Below are 21723 nucleotides of genomic sequence, written 5' to 3'. Positions count from 1 at the left end.
TTATAGGTGCAACCATCACACTTTGAGACACACTACAATGAAGAGAAATAATTCAATTTTACTAAGATAACTTTAACATCCTGTAGAGGCCTGTTTTATGTTAACGAATCCACCAAAATCTCAGTTTTGCAAATTTTGCATTTGACAAGTTTTACAAAAACGGTCCTCAATTAATGAACATGTAAGAGCTACTAATCTTGTATCTGGAGAAATTCATTTTACAGTACTGCAACTGAAGGTAACATGACATATTATGTGAACTGCACACAAAGCAAAATTAGCACTTCAGTATTTAGATTAAATTTGGATTTTAAACAAAAAACTAATTCTCAGAAACTTGATGTGACACAAGTATGTTTCTTGAGACCATTAGACAGATTTATTAGATCTGGCCATGAGAGAAGTACTGACATTAGATATAAGCTTTAGGTTCATTAGAAATTCAAGAATATAGACAAAATTGGAAAGGCCATGTACATAACATGGAAAGAACAGGTTCCCAAAATCAGCATATTTTTATCTTCCAAGAGGACTCGATACTGGAGAGGACTGAAATGTTGATGGGACAATGATAAGCATCTGTCTTCAGAGTTAGAAATAGCTAAATCCTACATAGTTTTTATTATTATTATTATTATTATTATTATTATTATTATTATTATTATTGTTGTTGTTTAGTCAACTGTCCGAAGACAGGTTTGAACCTCATAAGTAACACCAATAAGGCATGAGGCAACTAGGCCAGGAGATAATGGAGTAGTGTGGCCAGTTCCTTTCCCCCTCCAATGCATACATCTCCGATTAGCTATATATTCCACTAATCAGACTTCAGATACATACAAACAAATTGTTCTTCCTCTGACACTTATTGTCAGGTGAGATGTACTGCCTGAGAATGGATATAGCCCACATATCAGCCAGAACCTCAATCAGAGGTATATTATTATTATTATTATTATTATTATTATTATTGATGTTGCTTAGTGTGTAATTTTTTTTCTCTCTCTGTTTACAGTTAATGATGGACAGACTCCTACTCCCCAATATCATGGACTCAGAAATGCAGTGGAAACAATATTTCGACAGGAAGGAGCACGTGGCTTGTATAGAGGAGTCACCCCAAATGTGTGGGGCTCCGGGAGTGCTTGGGGCTTCTATTTCTTGTTGTATGTTTATACTTACAAAGTTTGTTGCTATGTGCATTATATTAGATCTGTTTTGTGAAAAAAGAAACTTTAAAATTTAAAAATAACTAACTATAAATAGCATGATAAATACTGCCTTGTGACTTTAGTACTCTATTTATTATTTCTTATCTTTTGAAAGCAAGGCAAGTTGGAAGTCAGTGTTTTCATATCATAATCATCAGAGGAAATATGTTTTAATAGACTATTGCCTGTTAAAAATGTATATAGAATTTTTTTTAATCCAAGGTAATATCCTTTTATAAAGATTTAAAAGGCATAATGGGACTGATAAGCTAATTTTCTATTAGTGACAATTAAAATTTATTTCATGTGCCGTCTATGCTTATCCTTTATAAAGAGCTTTCTGTTTTATGTTAAGTTAAATAAAATTGTTAGTCCTGTTTTATGTAGATTACTTCATAATATAATGAATGTCATGTGCTTGTTGATTTGTAAGGTACTTTCGCCTTATTGGTCTTTTTCCTCCTCTTCTACTATAGCTTATTGTGTGTAGGTGAACATGCATTTTATTGAAGTAAACAATATTAAAACTTTACAGTCTCATTCACCAGGAGCTACATCACACTATTTATAAATTATAATATGAGCGCCAAGTCTGATTCTTCTGTAACTAAACCCTACTCTCTTCCTCTTTCTGACATAGCTTATTGGTACATATTTGTTACATCTTATCATATCAAGGTCAGAGTTAGAAAATTAATGCTTTTGTGTCTGATGAGCAAATAGATGTTTATAAGAGAATGCTAGTTGAACTGTGAATTGAGTCGTCACTCTTTGTTTTAAATCAGGACCACCATGAACAGTTTTTGCCTAATACAAGTTGTTGATACATAACTTAAGTTGATCAGTGAAATGTTTATGTGAAGTAAAGACCTTCTAAACCATTGTAAGCTTATTAATTTAAGTATAGTTACCCAAAGAAAGGTTGGGCCATGGGAATATTTAGTCTCAGATACAAGACACTGTGCTTCATTGAAGACCCAGAGCACAGATACACAAAATAACCATTTGGTTTGTTGTTGGAACTCATTCCGAAACTCACTTCAACTGCAAGAAAAATGTTAATTTATTGTAAATAATAATACATATTATAGAAATTTATTCTTATTAAATGTGAATCGAATTTCCTTTTATGAGTTTCGAAATGATTTATGTAGTAAAGAGCTAAATGAAAGAAACTTTTTAATTTTTATTTTGTTTATAACAAGGGAAATGAACTGACCAGAGATGATTTGTTTTACTTTTATTCCCTCTCGAACCATAAATGAAATGTAGAACATTTTCAGTTTATGGCTTTATTTTACCAATATGTTTTAACAAATAATAATTATAATTTAGATCTTACATTGTTACTGTAAATGGATGATTTTTCTTTTCAACAGTACTGGTAACAATGAAATTTAAAATGTTTTTAACAAGCATTAAGAAATTGATTTAAATAAGAATAACTACAGTACTACATATAAATATTACTGCATGATGATTTTCCTCCAAGTTTTTTCAACTATCGATTCGTGAGACTGAGAGGAAAAAAAAGGGATTTTTTCCTGAAATTCGGAAAAAAAATTGAGAGCACTTATATAATAGATGACTGTACTATAGGTAATGAAGGGAAATTAATATATTAATTTGCCTTCTAACTATTATTTTATTAAGAATTGGATATTGATTATCTTCATATTATTAACACTCATGTATGTGTGTTAACATGTAGAATCCGAAACAAGGATCAGGACAAAGAGATGATTCTATAGTCATCACCGTCTCATTAAGTTGTTTAGAAATTATTCTTGATTCTAATAAACATGAACGATTGTAAGTGAAATCTAAGCTTAATTATATTCCTCAGCCAGATTCAAACTCTGAATGCTTGGTTCTGTGATACATCGCTTAGACACAAACCTGTTTCAGTGTTTTTCTGTAGAAGTGGTGTCATATGGTTTGTTTACATTATGTAATGAGACTTAAATTAATTTGATAAGTTTTGCAATTAGCTGGGCAAATTGACCATTCTTTTATTTCCTTTTATACATCTAATTATGGGTTGGAATAATTACTTTTACTATGTGAGAAAAGCTTTATTTCCTGTTTTTATTTCACGTTAAAGTCATTCTCTACAATAGAATACTCATGTTATGTCTCATTCCTTATTATGATGGTGGACCGGCGAGATCTAGCATTGCTAGAACTGGTTCAGGCTAGGTTTTCAGCTTCACGGGCAGGCCGAATGGTCAGAGTAACTCTGACCATGGCCAAGTGGTGTGCTAACCATTTTGTAAATCTTGGGGAGGTCAGAAATCAACCTACTGCTGAGCATCTGCAGGTTTCTTCATGGAGAGAGGATACTGTTTTGTTCAGAGCTATCTGAGGGGATCCCTTTTGTAATGCATATGAATTGAAGGCTGCGTCTAACTTTCCTGGTTGTTCACGAACTGTGATAAATCATTTGAGGAGTTTATGGTATCAGGTGACGTAGAGCTGCGAATAAGGAATGGAGAAAAACAAGCTGTCTTTTGTATAGCCTTTGCAATCAGTTGTGTGGATTTTTATCAGAGAAATGTAATTTTCTCCAATGAAACAACCGTCTCAAACGATTATGAAGGTCCTGTCAATGTCTATTGTGAGAATGGCCTCTAATATGATGCTCTCTATGTGAACTAACATGCAAGGTCAGGTTGCTTTAGTATTTCATTTTGGGATGGATGTCCTACGAAGGCAAAGGTGTTCTAACAGCCAATTTAATCCATCAATATATATGAACAATTTCTCAAAAGTATACTCCATCCTGGAATTAGCCTGTTGTGTGCTGCATATAAAATCTTTTCCAATATTTTATTTGATAGACTTGTCCCATTTGTAGAGGACGCTATTGGTGATTATCAGTGTGGATTCCGTCTGGGTAGATCCACTAATGATCAAATTTTTATAATACAACAGTTACTTGAAAAGTTTGGAATCGTGACCCATCATCTATTTGTTGACTTTCGAGCAGCCTATGACACCATAAATAGAGAAAGACTCTATGCTGCAATGGAGGAATTGAGGATCCCTAAAAAATTTATCTCTCTGGTGAAAGCTACAATGACAAATACCAAGTGCATAGTTAAAATTCAAAACATGATGTCTAACCCTGTTTCTACTAGGTGTGGCATCCGACAAGGAGATTCACTAGCTTGTCTCCTTTTTAATATAGCACTGGAGAAAGTCATGAGGGATTCACGTATTAATACTAGGGGAACTATTTTCTATAAGTCGATTCAGGTGCTGGCTTACGCTGACGACTTAGATATCATAGGGAGAAGTCAGGCAGCAATGAAAGAGGCCTTTATTAAGCTGGAAAAGGCAGCAAGAAGGATGCATTTACAAATTAATGAAGAAAAAACAAAGTATATGCCAGTCACGAGAGCTAATATAAATGGACCCCCTTACCTGGAAATAGGCTCTTTTAAATTTGAAACTGTCCATAGTTTTATCTATCTTGGCTCTGAAATTAACAACAAAAATAATGTTAGTTCTGAAATAAAAAAACGAATATTATCTGCCAATAGATGCTTTTATGGTCTTAGAAGACATATGAAATCTCAAATTATATTTAGGAGTACAAAAATTATAATGTATAAAACTCTTATAAGGTCTGTACTATCTTACGCATCTGAGACTTGGCCATTGACGAAATCAGATGCGACATTATTATGTACATTTGAAAGAAAGATTCTTAGGCAAATCTTTGGACCAGTTAGAGAAAACGGAACATGGAGAAGAAGGTATAATTTCGAACTGTACAGATTATATAATGAGCCAGACATTGTTAAATTCATAAAAATAAGAAGATTGGATTGGGCCGGGCATGTTGTGAGAATGCAAGATAATAGAGTTGCGAAGAGAGTTTTTAAATTTATTCCGATGGAAAGAAGGAAGGTTGGGAGACCGAGATTGAGATGGGAAGACTGTGTGATGGATGACATCAAGACTTTGGGTGTTAGAAATTGGAGAAGTTTGGCATTGGATAGGGAGGAATGGCAAAAACTTCTGAAGAAGGCCAGGGCCCATGAAGGGCTGTCGTGCCATTGATGATGATGATGATGATGATGATGATGATGATGATACTCCATCCTTCTGCGCTAGAATATTATGCTGAAGGAATATTACTGTTCCAGCAGGATAACCATTCCATGCACTATGCCAGTAGCATTCAAAGATGGTTTTAGAGGAGGCGCAAGATCAAACTCATTCACTGACTTACGAAGTCACTTGATTTTGAATGTTATAGAAGATGCATGGATGGAATTGAAAAGGAAAGGGAGGAGAATCTGATTTGCACAACCACCATCTTGAGACCGAGACGAATTGTGGGGTGAAGTTCTAGATACCTGGAAAAATCTTGCTGAGGGTTGAAACTTCTTTCACAATCTTGTGGTCTCCATGCGTGATTGAATCAGGGCTGTCTTGGGCGCTGGTGGCATGTGGTTCACAAGTGTCTTCTTCTTCTTCTTTTTTTTTTTCCATTAATGTTTTTCTTTTTTCGTTATTTTGTTTAAGGAAGGAAAAAATTTAATTTCCAAGCATACCTTTATTATGTTCACTGCTGTAGAGAAACGGTTAACATGTCTGATAACAAAACGAGTTAGCCCAGGTTCAAATACTGGTTGGGACAAGTTACCTGGTTGATGTTTTTTTTCCCGAGGTTTTTCCCTCAAGCCATTAAGAGCAAATGCTGGGTAACTTTCGGTGCTGGACCCTCGACTCATTTTGCCATCACCTTCATTTCATTCAGATGCTAGATAACCATAATAGTTGTTAAAACGCCGTAAAATAACCATTTAAAATAATTGACGTTATTTTTCTTTAGATGTCAAGTCTGTTAATAACCCAGTGTTGGGTGTACATTATTCCGATGTTTTTTTTCCTACTTTTTTTTTTTTAAGATAGTGACATGGGTCTGTCTGTCCTTTTTGGGAAACTGTACATATCTTAATATATCAGTGCCTTCGCCATTGCACCATCTTGTTAGTTAAATATGTTGTTGTTTTCTAAGGCCAGGCATTTGACAAGAAAATCATTTGGCCTCTTGCACTCCAATATTTTTCAAATATATTGTCATGGTCAGCCACTGAAGCACAGATTTTGAGGTGTTCCGAATCCATTTCTTGATTTGAATTGCACAATGGACAGTTAGGGGACTGATATATTCCAATTCTATGCAGGTGTTTGGCCAAACAGTCATGGCCTGTTGCCAATCTAAATGCAGCTACAGACGATTTGTGTGGTAAATCGGGAATTAACTGTGGATTATGATGCAGAGAGTTCCATGACTCTCGAGATATATTGCTCTTTCTTCATCTATGAAGTATAACGTATACATTCAGTTTTCAAAGAATGTAACACAAGTTACGTAATTTTAGTTTCATTGTATGTGAGAAATACAGAACATAATTTCGATCATGCTCAGTATTCCCCTACAGTATTGTCACTTTTTTACTGCATAACAGTACTAACAGTAAAGCTAGTCATATTTGATTTCTTGTTGAATGCTTGAGCTTCATAAACTCACCATGGACAATTAAAATCAAACATATAATACGAATATTCATTTTTTTGTCCTCATCATGGTCTTTATGGGTTAGATTATTTATTAAATAATTTCAACGACTTTATTTTGCCTTCAAACCTGAGATACTGTGTAATAGGTTACGAATCACTACTAAATTGTATGTCTAATGTTGCTTAAATTATGACTTTAAGGTTTAAATGTACATCGTGATCAAAATAAAACGAACAGAATATGAATACAATCTGAAGCAAGTCATTCATTATATTTGACATCTAATGATGAGTAGACTGGCAAGAGGCAAATTGTTATAATATGGATGAAAAGTAATTTGGTGTGATAGCTTTGTCTATAGGTTATGCTGTACTTCTGAATGAACTATAGTTTTTCTTGAATTAAGGCATACATTGCAAATCAGTCAAGATGGTCATAGCATATATTGAGACTAATTCTAGTGTCCTGCTTTGGCTGTGTGGCTATTTTCTCTTATCACACGTGACCATAATGGGTAATGTTTTTATATTCGTTAACAAAGTCAGCATTGTGTTAGATAAGTTTTGGTATGAAAACCATCAAGAGGAAGGAAATATCTGTATATTGTAACTTATGTTACATAATGCACATGTAAATGTTTTTTTTACAATTTTATTCAGTCCTTCACTGAATTTGATAACTTTGTCCCCTTTTCTCCTTTGTGTTACCTACTAGTAGTAACATGTTGCTTATGAATCAATTCTTGACAGAAAAGTAAGAGATTTATTTACTTCTCGAACAAATTGGTGATCCTTGTCTTGGATGAATGGATGGATTAATGGATTATAAACATAGTAGGAGGATGGAACAAACAGATATGCACTTTGACCACTCATACAGGTTCATTGTGCTATCTCAAATTTTGCTTAGAGCCTTCTCATTTCCCTTCTCAAGGAAGTTATGCAGTATTGTCCCTAAATACCTGTCGCCTTCATCTGGGTTTGAACCTGTGAACTTCAGGATAGATCATCATCAATCCCTCACAAGGCTTCAGATGGAAAGGGCCATAGGGTAAAATTCCTGAAAAGAAAGAAAGATAATCTAAGGTTACTACCATTGTGATTGTTCTCATATGAACACAATTTATAACCTAACCCAATTTTGACTTAAAATATTCTTTTTTGAACTGGTACAATGAATAACCCTAAGAATAAAATGAAGTCAAGACGAGATACAAAAATTTTCAGAGTTTTTTTAAGTTGAACAGTTTATTTGCTACTAGCTAGTGAATGTAATGTTGCGTAAATAGGTTTTAATGAATATAAATATTGTTGACCACGGACTTATTAGACATTAATATCTTATTGCAGTATGTTGCTCATTGATATTCTGTTTCGAATTTAATTTATGCTTGAATATGGTTGTAGTTACAACACTATCAAGACATGGATCCAAGGTGGAAATACAAAGAAGCCACTGGGACCAACGTTACACATGGTGGCAGCAGCCCAGGCAGGGATCCTTACACTTGTTATGACAAACCCTATATGGGTAGTAAAGACACGGCTGTGTCTGCAATACAGTGATTTTGATAAATCAAGTTTACCAGACAGTAAGCGTTACATGGGTATGATGGATGCACTTAGGAAGATCTACCATAATGAAGGAATTAGAGGTCTTTATAAGGTTAGTACTTAGATATCCCTAATTTATTAATATTAGTTTAAGGTTCTTATTTCTTGTCTCTTCAGGAGAGTTCTTGCAGCATTCATAGGTTCTCAGATGGCTGAGTCCTTAACATGTTGCAGCTTCAATATTTTTATGCTTCTCTGAAGTCGGACATCTCAACTAATCTGCGTACAGTAGGACTCCAAAAATAATTTAATAGCTATTTCTTGTCCATGTCAAAATACTTGCATAGCATCTTACAATCATTAGTAATAAATTCTGCCTTTCAAGAGATCCCATTCACAGTACAAATGGAATTTGACACAGGCATTCTTGTCAAGTTCAGGAAAGTCTTGGTTTACTATTGGGTGTGTTGTAAGAAAGTAGCTGAAGGTCATTGTCCAGTACCGAGTGAGACAGATAATTGTTGTGCAATTGCTACTTTGACATTACATGTTGTGGTAGGCGGCTTTACTCAAGGCTTATGCTGGTTTTCTGCTTAACCAAAGTAATAAGACCGAGATATTTCGCTTGTAATAATCTTTTATTAACACAGTACAATTAGTAATTATTATGCTCAGAAATTATTGGTACAGTTCAAATACCAATTCCAAAGTCGCAGCAGCAGTACCACCCTGACACTTGACACCATTGTTAGCAGATTAATATATGCAGGCAAGTGGAGCTCTGCAACTTCTGAAAGGATTTTTGACCTGGAACATAATGTCACGCACTTCTTGTGTATATTTGTCTTTTTCTATTTCTATACTGGACAACAAGAATGTAATTTATCAGAAATCACAACAAAAAAAATCCAAACAAAGCTACTTATCTACATAGTACAAGAATCAAACAGAGACTGACTCTCCTTGGATGAGACAGACTATGTGAGTAGCTTAATATCAAAGACGGACATCTGACCTCAATCGAAATTTAGATAGCTGTGGTTTTTGTACAATTTTTCATGCTCTTTCCAGTTACAGTGAAACCATATGCAAACTCTAACACTATATTTATAAAATAACTTGTGTTAAATATAACAAAGAACACTGTGGATTAAATAATTGCCTCTAGATCAAAATTATGGAGATTAAAGATGTCCGTCTTTGATATTAAGCTACTCATGTAATTTCCTTTGCCACCGCCCATCTGTCAGCTGGCACAGGGCAGTTGCTGTCTTACAACATCCCAACTCTAGTTACTGTATATTATCTCTGGCACAATCGTGATTGGTAAATATTGGAATACCACTTTCGTGTAGATGGGATCACTTATAATAATCTTATTGCTTTGTATTGAACCATGTCACATTGCTCAGAAAGTCATTAATAATGATCTTTTATTTTTATTTCCTTGTTTTAATTTTTTTCACTGATTCCAATAATCAATTTAGGTATTTTCTAATATTCTTTCTATTTATTTTTATTACTACAAGTATTGTAACTTTAACATTTACACTACTTTCGTACCATTATAAATACAATTTATACTACTTAGATAAATTGATAATAATACAATTTGTAATATTCTTCTTCTTCCTTTGGCGCTTCAGTCTGTCTTCGGACCATGGCCTCCCCAATTAAAGTCTTCCACTCATCTCTGTTTCTAGCCGTTGTTCTCCAATTCCTGACACCTAGTAGCTCCCTTGCATCCTTCTGTACCATCTCTTCCCATTGGGTCCGGGGTCTTCCCATCATCCTTCTTCCTCCAAAATGTCCCTCCAATACTTCCCTAGGGATTCTCTCTCCTTCCATCCTGATAGTATGTCTGGCCCATTGTAGTCTTTTTAAGGTGTATGGCTGTTGATAAAGGTATGTCGCCATATAATTTAGATAGTTCTTCATTATATCTAATTCTTCATATCCCATTATCCTCTATTGGTCCGAAAATCCTTCTCAATACTTTCCTTTCGAACCTATCCAGCATGAATTCCATCTTTTTTTGTTATAATCCAGTTTTCACATCTATACATTATTATACTACATATATAATGGTTTTATACAATGTGATTCTTGAGTTCCAGCCAGTTCCTCTGTCTTTGATTAACCATTTGTAATATACACTGAAACGATTAGAAATATATTAATTCAACAAGGAACACTGCACTACATTTAGCAGAAAATATAATTGGTCATCTAATATTAATACTACTGGGGAATAAATATTTACTTTTGGGGAGGCCAAGACGTTGATGGGAGGATAATATTAAAATGGATTTGAGGGAGGTGGTATATGATGGTAGAGACTGGATTAATCTTGCTCAAGATAGGGCCAATGGTGGGCTTATGTGAGGGTGGCAATGAACCTCTGGGTTCCTTAAAGCCATAAGTAAGTAAGTAAGGAAATAAATATTTACGATATTGAAATTTGCCAAACTGTGTAGTCTTGCACTTAAAAATATAAATTAATTTCTTTGTAGGGCTTTGTGCCAGGAATATTTGGTGTATCTCATGGTGCCCTCCAGTTCATGACTTACGAAGAAATGAAGAATACTTATAACGAGTATAGAATGGTGCCCATTGATACAAAACTGGTAAGTACATGTAGATGATTGAATGAACAACTAATGTTGTTTTCAGGAATTGAGTTTGTTTATAAATAGAGATTGTGTCTTCTATTTTAAATCATGCGTACTTCTACTCTGAATTATCTGGTATTGTGCTTTCAATTTCTTACAACTCTACAGCATCAAGCACTTTTTTTCCCTTCATCACAAAACTTCTTTATACTCGTCCTCCTACACTGTAGTAATACCTCGCCTCTGGAATTCTTTATCTAATGATGTCTGAGATTGCTGGATATTATCACAATTCAAAATTAAATTAAAAATTTTGTCTTATTGTATCATTTTTAAAATTGCTAGATGTCTTGATTTGTGTTTCTTTTCTAGATTTAAAATTACAAGTTTCTTGTTTATGTTCGTTAATATCTTAGCCTTGTTAATTACGTAAGTAGGATATAATTATGATACTTAATATTATGTTAGGTTCATCCATTTTAAAGTTCACGTGGCTGTAGCCTATATAATTATGTTTTCTTGTGGTTTTATTTTATAATCATAGTTCGGTTTTTAATTGTATATGTATTTCTGGTATTGTGGAAGAGAAGGCTGTGATGGCCTTAACTATACCTGGATAAGTAAGTAATATAATATTATAAACAGAAATTAAGTTTCATACGTTTTGAAGACTTTGCTTTCGAAATTCGTGTGAAATAATTAAGGAAATATTATATTTTGTTGTATACCTAAACAGATTGCATATTTCTGTTTGTTTGTCATATTAGAAAAGAGTGGAACTACATGTGTACTGTTTTTTTAATTAATGTTTCCCTTGTTGAAACATAGAGTGATTCACTCGCTGCACCACTCCATTGTTAAAATTCCTGGCAGACAATTATGCGAAAACAAGTTAATGAGATGTATAAACAATTGAATACTCTTTCAAGATAGAGAGGTGCCATTTGAAATTTAAAAGGGAGGTCGCTGGTGGTGACTAAGTGAAACCTAATATGCAATTAAGACTGATTTTAAAATTCCTTCTCAATATCTAAATTGACATATTTTTTTTGTTTAATTAAATTAAATTTTAATTATATACTTATTAAGACAGAGAAGTTTTGAAATGAAAGCCCTTATATTAGATGTCATCTCGCAATTTCTGAATAACTGTTTATAACTTCAAAAAGAGTTTTAGATCACTCTGTATATTATGTTAAGGAAGAAAATGTTTTTAGAGTTTTGCCGCATTTGAAGAATCCATGGCAAAACTTATTAAGTCCCATTTTACTGTTTTTACAGGAGAGCAAATTAAAAGTTTTCCAAGACCCATTGTATTCTATTTTCTTGGGTTGTCATTCTTTAGAGCTCTCTAGACAAATCAGATTATTATTATTATTATTATTATTATTATTATTATTATTATTATTATTATTATTATTATTATTATTATTATGAGCAGTTGAACCGTACAAAACTACAGTAACTGAGCTGTTAAATGACATCAAAAAGAGAAAATCAATAATTTTGGACTTACCAGGTTTCTCCCTGATTTTCAGAGAAAGCAAAATGTCACAAGCCAGATGTTTAAGATTGCTGTTCCCTCAAGAGATTTGTATAGATTATAATGTAAGAGTTTAATTTGGATTGTCTTTGTTGTATCTCAAGCTGAAATTAAAAAATGTGTCAGAAAAAACAATAACTCTTTCCTTAATAAAGAGCAATTATCTGAAGTCTTCAGTGAAATTACTGTATATCCCACTTGGAAATATTAAGTCATAAATTCTTTTACAGCATGGTTACGTCATAATTACATGTATCTGTTGAAGCTTTGTGATTACTAAAAATTCATAGTCCTGTATAAGATGCAGCAAGTCCTTATATTTTGATTGCAAGAATGGAAGAAAGGAAATCATTTACTCTTTTTATAAATGTTTGTCAAGCATAAACATCAACATAAGTATTCTAATATGTCGTAAAAACGTAATAAATTAATTGTAGCTTGCACTTTTATTTATTTTCAATTATTACATTTTACAAAACAGCAATGGGTGACACCATATATTGGTATTTGTTTGAATCATTAATTATAATATATTGCCGGAAGAGTTTAATGAATTTTTCATTGACTCTGTGGACAAAATCAAATCCAAAATTCAACGCTTTAAGCTATCTCCTATGGAAATACCTAACCAGAAATGACAAAATCTCATGTACTTTTAAATGGAGAGAGGTCACCACTGAAGAGGTATGGAACATAATAAAAACTTTGAGAAAATCAAATTCAAGAGACATTTATGATATGTCAAATGATTTTTTTCTTTTAAGTTCTAAATTAAATTTATATTCCTCTTACAAATATGATCAATATTTGTCTAAAACAAGGTATATTTCCAGATCAACTAAAAATTTCGAAAGTAATCCCAATTTATAAAAAAGTCAAAGTAGTTACAGACCAACCTCTATCATTCCAGTGCTATCTAAGATATTTGAATATGTAATTTTCAGTCAAATTTATGACTACTTCGAAAATTTAAATCTCTTTAGTACTATCCAATTTGGCTATAGAAAAAGGAAACCAACAAAAATGATGCAATTGAGCTTTTAATAACCGAAATTTTAAGAAATTTTGAAATTAGGTCACAATTAATGCTGTATTTTGTGATCTCCCCAAAGTGTTCAATTGCATTGATCACAAATTAATTTTATCAAAATTAGAATTTTATGGTATTTAAGGGAATACACTAAATATTTTTAGAACCTATCTTCATGGCAGAAGGCAATTAGTCTCAATAGGTGAAAATTGGTCAGATCTCACCAGTATACATTATAGTGTTCCACAGGACTCAATAATTGATCCACTACTATTCTTAATAGCAATTAATGACCTCCCTGAATTCATTAAAGCTAAAACAATTATGTATGTTGATGACACTACATTCTTATGTTCTAGCTCTGCTCTGAATAAATTACATGCTCTAACCAACGATATTCTATCTCAGATGGCTGTATGATTTGAATCTAATGGTTTTTTGCTTAATCAAGAAAAGACTATCAACATAACTTTTAGCCTAAATCATCTAATAAAAAAGGACAACATACAAAACTATACCAAATTTCTAGGACTTTTTATAGACTCCAGTTTATCATGGGAAAAACATATCGAATATACAGGCTGTTTCAAAAATACGGGGCATAATTTCAGGTATGTATTTCCCACATGTAGACAATCAAAATAGTTCATTACAACATGTGTCCGGAAATGCTTTATTTCCGAGATATGGCCTTCACAACATTGAAATTCACCGGAACGTTTTTCTTTCTGCAGGTCGTTGCCGTCAAAGGAGACATTAAGAGGGCACTCTGACAGTTCATTCTGAGGCGAAGGTTACATTCAGTGTTGTGTAGGCGTTAGACTGTGCGACATGTATTCAAATCAAGAGCTGGCAGAGATACACTTCATGTACGGTAAGGCGGACGGCAATGCTGCGCTGGCTCGTCGTTTGTACCAGGAGAGGCACCCACAGCGACAATGTCCAGATCGGAAGACATTTGTACGTCTCCATTACCGTCTGTGCGAGTATGGAAAATTTAACTCTCCTGGTTTGGGAAGGGGACGACCAAGATCTACAACTCCAGAAGTACAGGAAGAGATTCTGGAGGCTGTGAACATGACTCCTTCTATCAGCACACGAAGGGTAGCGTTGCAAGTCAGTGTTCCTCATACGACTGTCTGGAGACTGTTGAAAGAGTACGTATCAATTGTATCCTTATCATTTGCAACGTGTACAGGCCCTGTCACCAGCAGAGTTAGGTTCTGTCAGTGGTTCTTGCAGCAGTGTGGTGTAAATCCGAACTTTCCTGCCTTAGTATTATTTACAGATGAAGCACAGTTCACACGAGATGGCATAAGAAATTTCCACAATCAGCATGTAGGCCTATGGGCGTATGAAAACCCACGTGCAACTGTTCCATCTCATCACCAGGTGCGGTTCTCCCTCAACATGTGGGCCGGTATCATTGGTGATCGTTTAGTTGGACCCCATGTACTTGTAAACAGACTTACGGGGCAGGCGTACACAAACTTCCTGGAAAACACCATACCTCATGTTTTAGAAGACACTCCACTGATCAATCGTCAACACATTCACTTCTTGCATGATGGCGCTCCTGCACACTTCAGTCGTACGTCTCGCCGGTACTTGGATCGAAGGTTTCCTGATCGATGGATAGGTAGAGGTGGCCCAATTGCTTGACCTCCACGCTCACCTGATCTGAACGCTCTCGATTTCTACTTGTGGGGCCATTTAAAATCGTTGGTTTATTCGTCTCTGGTGCCTGATTTGGAATCCCTTCGGAATCGAATTGTGGCATGTTCTGAGGACATACGCAATACTCCAGGAAATTGGGATCGTGTTTTCAGGTCAATGAGACATCGATGTGAGGTCTGTGTTCAAGCAGGAGGTGGACATTTTGAACATCTTCTGTAATGACAACGACCTGCAGAAAGAAAAACGTTCCGGTGAATTTCAATGTTGTGAAGGCATAACTCGGAAATGAAGCATTTCCAGACACATGTTGTAATGAACTATTTTGATTGTCTACATGTGGGAAATACATACCTTAAATTATGCCCCGTATTTTTGAAACACCCTGTATATGCACGTTATCAAGAGTTATATATTTATTAAAGAAATTAGTGACTTGCATTTCTCAAAATGATTTAAGATGTGCCTGCGGTTGTTAATCTGGGGAAATGGAAGCAAAATTCGTAGTGTCTTGATTTTGCAAAAGAAAGCCATTATAATTCTATGTCAATCAAACTATCTTGAACATTGTCGACCACTTTTCAAACAATCACAGGTATTAACAGTCATAAATTTATATATATACACACGACCTAGTTCTCACACTCGACATAATATAGACAATTATTACTCATTAGTAGCCAATATACATGATCATGAAATTAGAAATAGAGAACAAATTAATATTCCGTACTGTAGATTACACAAGACTAGTACAAATTTTTCTATCATGGGGATGAAATTATATAATAAGTACCCAGTCAATATTATAAGTTACCAACCAATAGTTTCAAAACTAGATTTTATAATTGGCTTTTAATTAAACCTTTCTACTCCGTAGATGAGTTTTTTAACATAAATTCATGTGAAATTGTTTTTTAATAAATGAAGTTATTTACATTTAGTTACAAATATATTAAGAGTGAAGTGTTTTCATTAATTTTTAGAGTTTCAAAATATTTTGTGTTTTCATTCTAATTAAACTTTACTGTTTTCAGTTATATGTGTATTTTCAAATGTATGTTTTTATCCCCTTCTGTATTTGTGATGAAGCCTATCACTGTATGTTTAATGGCTTATGGCCTTAACTCTGCCAGGTTAAATAAATCATTATTATTATTATTATTATTATTATTATTATTAATAATAAATTGAATTGAATTGACAGAAAGGTAAACAAATCGAGGCAGAGTTACAAGTTGGAGCACTGGTAATTGTATAATTAGTGATAACTGTTATTTTGGAAACTCATTTTAAATGTATCAATATGTTAAATCGTAGATAATTGTGTGTATGTACAGATAACTGTTGGTCCAGAAACTTTGGCAAAGGTCTTGTAAGTGGTATAAGGATATGTTCTTTGGTATCCCTTACTTTCTTCTGTCATGTTTTCACTATTTTAGTCATTTGCAAAATATGTAGAGGAATTTCTGAGAATATACGAAATTTAATTGTGAGGAAACGAAAAGAATAATTATTTTATTTCTTTGAAATTTTTCTGTTTTATTTCAACAGTAGGGCTACTTGAGCAGTATTTACACTTGGATTTGCCTTTTTTTCATAAAGCAATACTGAAGAGCTATGTTAATGTGTTTTCTCTTTAATGCTTCAGCTCTGAGGCATGTGCAGGAGGAATTCAAAATACCCATTGTATCATGAAGTGATGCTGAAGTGTTACCAATAATTAAATTACTAAAGCTTGCGGTAAAGGTGGTACTATTGATAGTGTTGATGTAAAATAGTAATTTGTGGCACAACAGCCCATGAAGGGCCATGGACGACCAGCTGACTGTTGGCCTCACATCCACATGCCTCAGTAGAGGTGAACAATCATCCAACCAGTATTTATTTATTTATTCTGGTGTAATTAAGGCCATTAGGCCTTCTCTTCCACACCACCAGCAATACAAATACAGTAATAGTATGGGGGTAAAGTCTGATCACCACGATGATCCTCTCCCCCCAGCCATTTTGGAAAACTCCATTTTACTATCTAGCATAGTTGCCCGAATTCATCACGATGCTGGGTAGGCAGAAATTCCATATACTGGCCAAAATTTCATGAGAAAATTCCTTCCCCATGACATGAACCAGTGCTCAATCTGCAACACGAATACAGGCGTGGTGCCTTAGACCACAACACTATGGCGTGGGATTAATAATTGTGAGTGATAGAAATTGTATATTACTTTTCACTTAAAGCTGCATTTAACCCACTGCCTGCTGGATCACATCGTATGACTGTTTATACTGTCTGCCCAATCAACGCTTATGTGGGAGTAGCCGCTAGGTGACAGGTAGTGACTTTACATATACTGATAATGTTAATAGCGGTGGACACTGCCTGCCATCTAGCGGCAAAATAACTTTGATTGAGCAGGCAGTTTACGCAGAAATAGGATGCGATCCAGCAAGCATTGATTTAACCATCAGAAATGAATCCTTGCAACTTGGAGAAAACATGTTGCACTTTGTAGTTACACGGTGTAATCCACTAAAATCCCCCATGTTATTTTAAAAAAGTGTTAATTATACTTTAATCGAAAATTACATCTCAACTTATTTTGTTATGTATAGGTGCAGATATCTTTGTGTTCAAAGAAATCTTTGTGTGTATTCAGGCAGTTTTCCAAGTGCTAGACATTTTTCTGTTGCCATGTGTGAAGATTTTTTTCAGCGTTTGGTGAACCAGTTGTGTAGTATCAATATCTTCCCCTTATGGTTTTCGTGATAGATTCGAACACATGAATGTCGTCCAGAAATAAGTTTGAACAGTATGGTAGTTGCTGTAAAACTTCGTAGTGAATTTGATGCAAAATTTCCTGAATGTTACTTGCAATAACAGAATCTGTTTTGAACATGCTATCTTCAAATGCAGTTTTACAAGCAAACGTCCATACCAGCTGTTCAGGTTTGTTGTTTTAGAAATGAATGTGCTTAAGAAATACTTGGTCACAAATCAATTTAAAACAGCTACTACTGCCCTGATTGTGAGTCAAGACAAACAGTATTCATTTGATTGTATATTGTATTTCAGTATCTTCCACTTCATCCACAAAGAAATAGTATAAACTGTAGTTGATTTTTACTCGCTATTTGTAGGGTTCCATGGAGTACCTGACATTTGCAGCATGTTCCAAGCTTGTGGCAGCGGGATTGACATACCCATACCAAGTGGTAAGAGCTCGTCTGCAGGACCACCACCATGATTACAAAGGTTCATGGGATTGTGTTATTCGAACCTGGAGGTACGAAGGGATGCGGGGTTTCTACAAGGGGCTTGCCCCATATCTACTGCATGTTACTCCCAATATATGTCTTGTGTTCCTTATCTATGAGAAATTTACTGAAACTAGCTAAAGAAAGATCTTGTAACATATGCCACAATTAGAACATCAGCAACTACTCCCAACTCAGATGTTTCAGTGATCCATGTAAGTGCAGTAACGTGAATATATATTAGAATGAACTTCCAAGATCGTCTGTATGTATTATTGTACAGTACTCTAAATGTTGTTGTAGCAAGAAATGCACTTATGGTTGGTATTAGAAAAGTTCAGTTATTTTGTTCTGTTCAAGTTAATGTTTTTTCTGTAACGTTTTAAGGATTTTAATTTCGTTCATTTTTTATAGCTATCCATATATGGTTAAAGTTTTAGTAGCTGTTGTATGCATATGAAAACTTAGTAGTTAGTATTTTACATTTGTCACATCTATATAAAGCAAATATTAACTTAAGGAAGGAAAATACTGAATTCACATTTATATAATACCATACTTTCTATTAATTTGTCGTGAATGTTAGAAAACCTTTGTCACTACTGTTATAAATTTCAATACAGCATAGAATGTATTATCGCTATCACTTATTCGTCTTAATTGTGTGCATTAAGTCGTTGTCCTTCTCCAAAAGGAGTCTTGCAAAATATTTATGCTATGATGTTAAATACCATGAGTGTTGACATTCAGATATGAGAGGAGTATTTCTCAATAGCCATGTTGGTATCTGATTAGATGGCGTTAAAGAATGGAGAAATGTATTTTAACACTATGCATATGTGTATATATATATATATTTTTTTTTTATCTGGCTCGTCTCTTGCATCATCATGACTTTCAATATTCAGTGTTTTTAAATACGTAGTGTAGTAAATGTGCTGTGGTATATTCTGTGAAGTATCAAGCGTTTTGTCAGTATTAGAGATTATGTTATAAATTAATCATTATTATTTTTATTATATAATATTGTGTAATTACATTTTTATTTATTACATTCTGTATGTTGTAGATTCTTGCAGTTTAATAGCAGCATGTGATGCTTATTGAAAGAAAAATTCAAAATTATTTGAAAAATTCTTAAGTGCAGCTTCCTTTGGATGAAGGAATAAAGTAGTTTAAAACTTCCTCTTTTCAGAAATACAGATTGGTAAAGGAAAAAAAATTATCTATATTCAGTGCTGTCATACTCTGTACAACGACTTTGGATACATACATTTAACAAAAGAGAGTGAAAATACTGTATGTGGATTCAGAATTTATCTGGTGTACAGCATTTAGTGTATAAAAGTACCACTACTTGCAGACATACATGTAGGAGATGTGCAGATTGAAAAGTAAACAACAGTTACGCTGAGACTAGTTGAGAACCATGAATGATTTGTCTAATTTTCAGATGCTTGACATTAAAAATCATATAGTATTTTTTAGATTACTATGGAACTGCTATTACAGATGGCACTGTGTATTTTCTACTGAACAACATTTGGAGTCTTGTACTGTTAATAGAGGAAATACAAATAGCACAAATATGTTTATGGCCCAAGAGAAGAAAGTTCTTATCAGTTCCTATTTATGTAATATAATATTTTTGAATGTATCTCTTGGTGCAGTGACCAGCATATGAAGATGAATGTTAAATACAGTGCAATTGATATAATTGAAAACTGGAAGATTAAAGGTTATCTACAGCCGAAGTGTGGTTATGAACATTCAGTGTATATTTGAATACTATTAAGCACCTTGATACAGTTTGTTGCTATGTTAAATTTTGGAAGTTCATTCGTTGTTGAGTAGTTGTTTTAATTTCACTTTGTGAAAACAATGAACATTTTGTAAGTTTTATGCTTGGGCAAAATTATTAAGTTTCGACACATGTGACCTCCTTGACCCATGCAACAAAGGCCCAACTGCCTCTCAGCTCTGGATGCACTGTAATCTACTGACTTGTGCTTATTTTATTTGTGCAAACCATTCCAAATCCCTGCATTCTTTACAACATGATATAAGTCCTTAATTGAAAGGCAGCTAACCTTTTGGTTCTATTGTAATGTATCAAAATGTATTCTAACGTCTGTAAACTGCATAAAATATTTTAGTCTTTTTAAATGTCTTTCTTTCTTTCTTTTACTAGCTGCAGCCTGTATTTCACAATTTCTATGAAAATTTTATCTGTTTCATAGGGGTATGATCTGTGAGCAGCCCTGTTGCATTGTTAATATCATCACAATATCCCCTGGAATAAGGATGTATCTTGCATGGTTTCCCTATGTACTTATACCCTTAGTTCGGAGAGTGGGGTGGGGAGTATTCAATTATAGTTTGGTTCCTATTGTGTTGGCAAAGTTTCAGCTTTTGCTTGTACGTGACTTTTTCATACATAATTCCAGGATTATGAGATACTTAAGACGAAATAGTATCATTATAGTTTGACATAAAATAAGCGGCTGCTCATAAACATTTTCACTATCCTCCGGAAAATAACACCACTAATTGTGGCATTTAGTTGCTGATTCAAAATCAAACACTATTTCTCAAGACATATATTGTTAATTTATTAGAGCAGTAGGTGTTGTGGTTGGAAGATACAGAGTACATTTAACTTAAATAAACATATCCAAATGCCATTCAATAAAAATCGTTCTATGTCTAGTTGTATGGCATAATATAATTGGATGTGATTGTGGTCATGTAGATCACATTTTATTCTTTTTAACCTCTCCTCACGTCAGTCTTTCTCTCTGCATTGATCTGTCCATTTTTTGTGAAGTATGTTACCGAAACATTTGTAAAATTCTCAGCATTGTGTGGTCTGAATTCTGTAAAAGTAATAACAAAGTTGTATTTAGTTAATGTTAACTTATTCTTCCTCGTATATATTGTTACAATCAAAGATCCCATTCCCCTGTCCTAAATCGTTGCATTGTTTAGGGTAGAGATCAGTTTTTATTAGTGCAATAAATGCTGTGTTTAGTTGTGTGGTTGTTTGAATAGCTGTGCATAATCACTTTGTGTCAGTCTTTTTTCTTCGAAATTTATGAGATAACTTTTATGTGATACATCTATTGTTAAAAATCAGTTTTGTTGAATATAAAGAATCTCCTACGTTACATAATAACAGTTTTCTTAAAATGCAGTTTTCATATGCCTGATTTCGTTGTTGGGTATTCATTGCAGGTTATTCCGAATTCATACATTGCAATAAAATCTGCTTGCTTTATGATATGATAAGCATCTTATATTACA

General features: G+C 33.9%; 2 protein-coding genes across 3 annotated transcripts in view; both read left to right on the top strand.

The window, feature by feature from the left end:
* Rpn13 (regulatory particle non-ATPase 13) overlaps positions 1–21723 on the top strand; it is a 625061-nt gene that overhangs the window by 389142 nt on the left and 214196 nt on the right. The window lies entirely within an intron of this gene.
* LOC138715299 (solute carrier family 25 member 32) overlaps positions 1–21723 on the top strand; it is a 78161-nt gene that overhangs the window by 29778 nt on the left and 26660 nt on the right. For both annotated transcript variants that reach the window (XR_011336217.1, XM_069848070.1), the window contains exons 2-5: positions 1016–1166; positions 8157–8415; positions 10817–10930; positions 18304–18449. Coding sequence is in view for 1 of the 2 variants with exons in the window: in XM_069848070.1 (XP_069704171.1) it covers positions 1016–1166; positions 8157–8415; positions 10817–10930; positions 18304–18449 (670 nt within the window). In the remaining variant the exon portion in view is untranslated. The remainder of the gene's footprint in view (positions 1–1015; positions 1167–8156; positions 8416–10816; positions 10931–18303; positions 18450–21723) is intronic.

The sequence above is a fragment of the Periplaneta americana genome, chromosome 15, assembly GCF_040183065.1.
Source record: "Periplaneta americana isolate PAMFEO1 chromosome 15, P.americana_PAMFEO1_priV1, whole genome shotgun sequence".
In the NCBI taxonomy this organism is placed as follows: domain Eukaryota; kingdom Metazoa; phylum Arthropoda; class Insecta; order Blattodea; family Blattidae; genus Periplaneta; species Periplaneta americana.
Note: the sequence above shows the minus strand (reverse complement) of the source record. Positions and strands in the feature narration are given on the sequence as shown.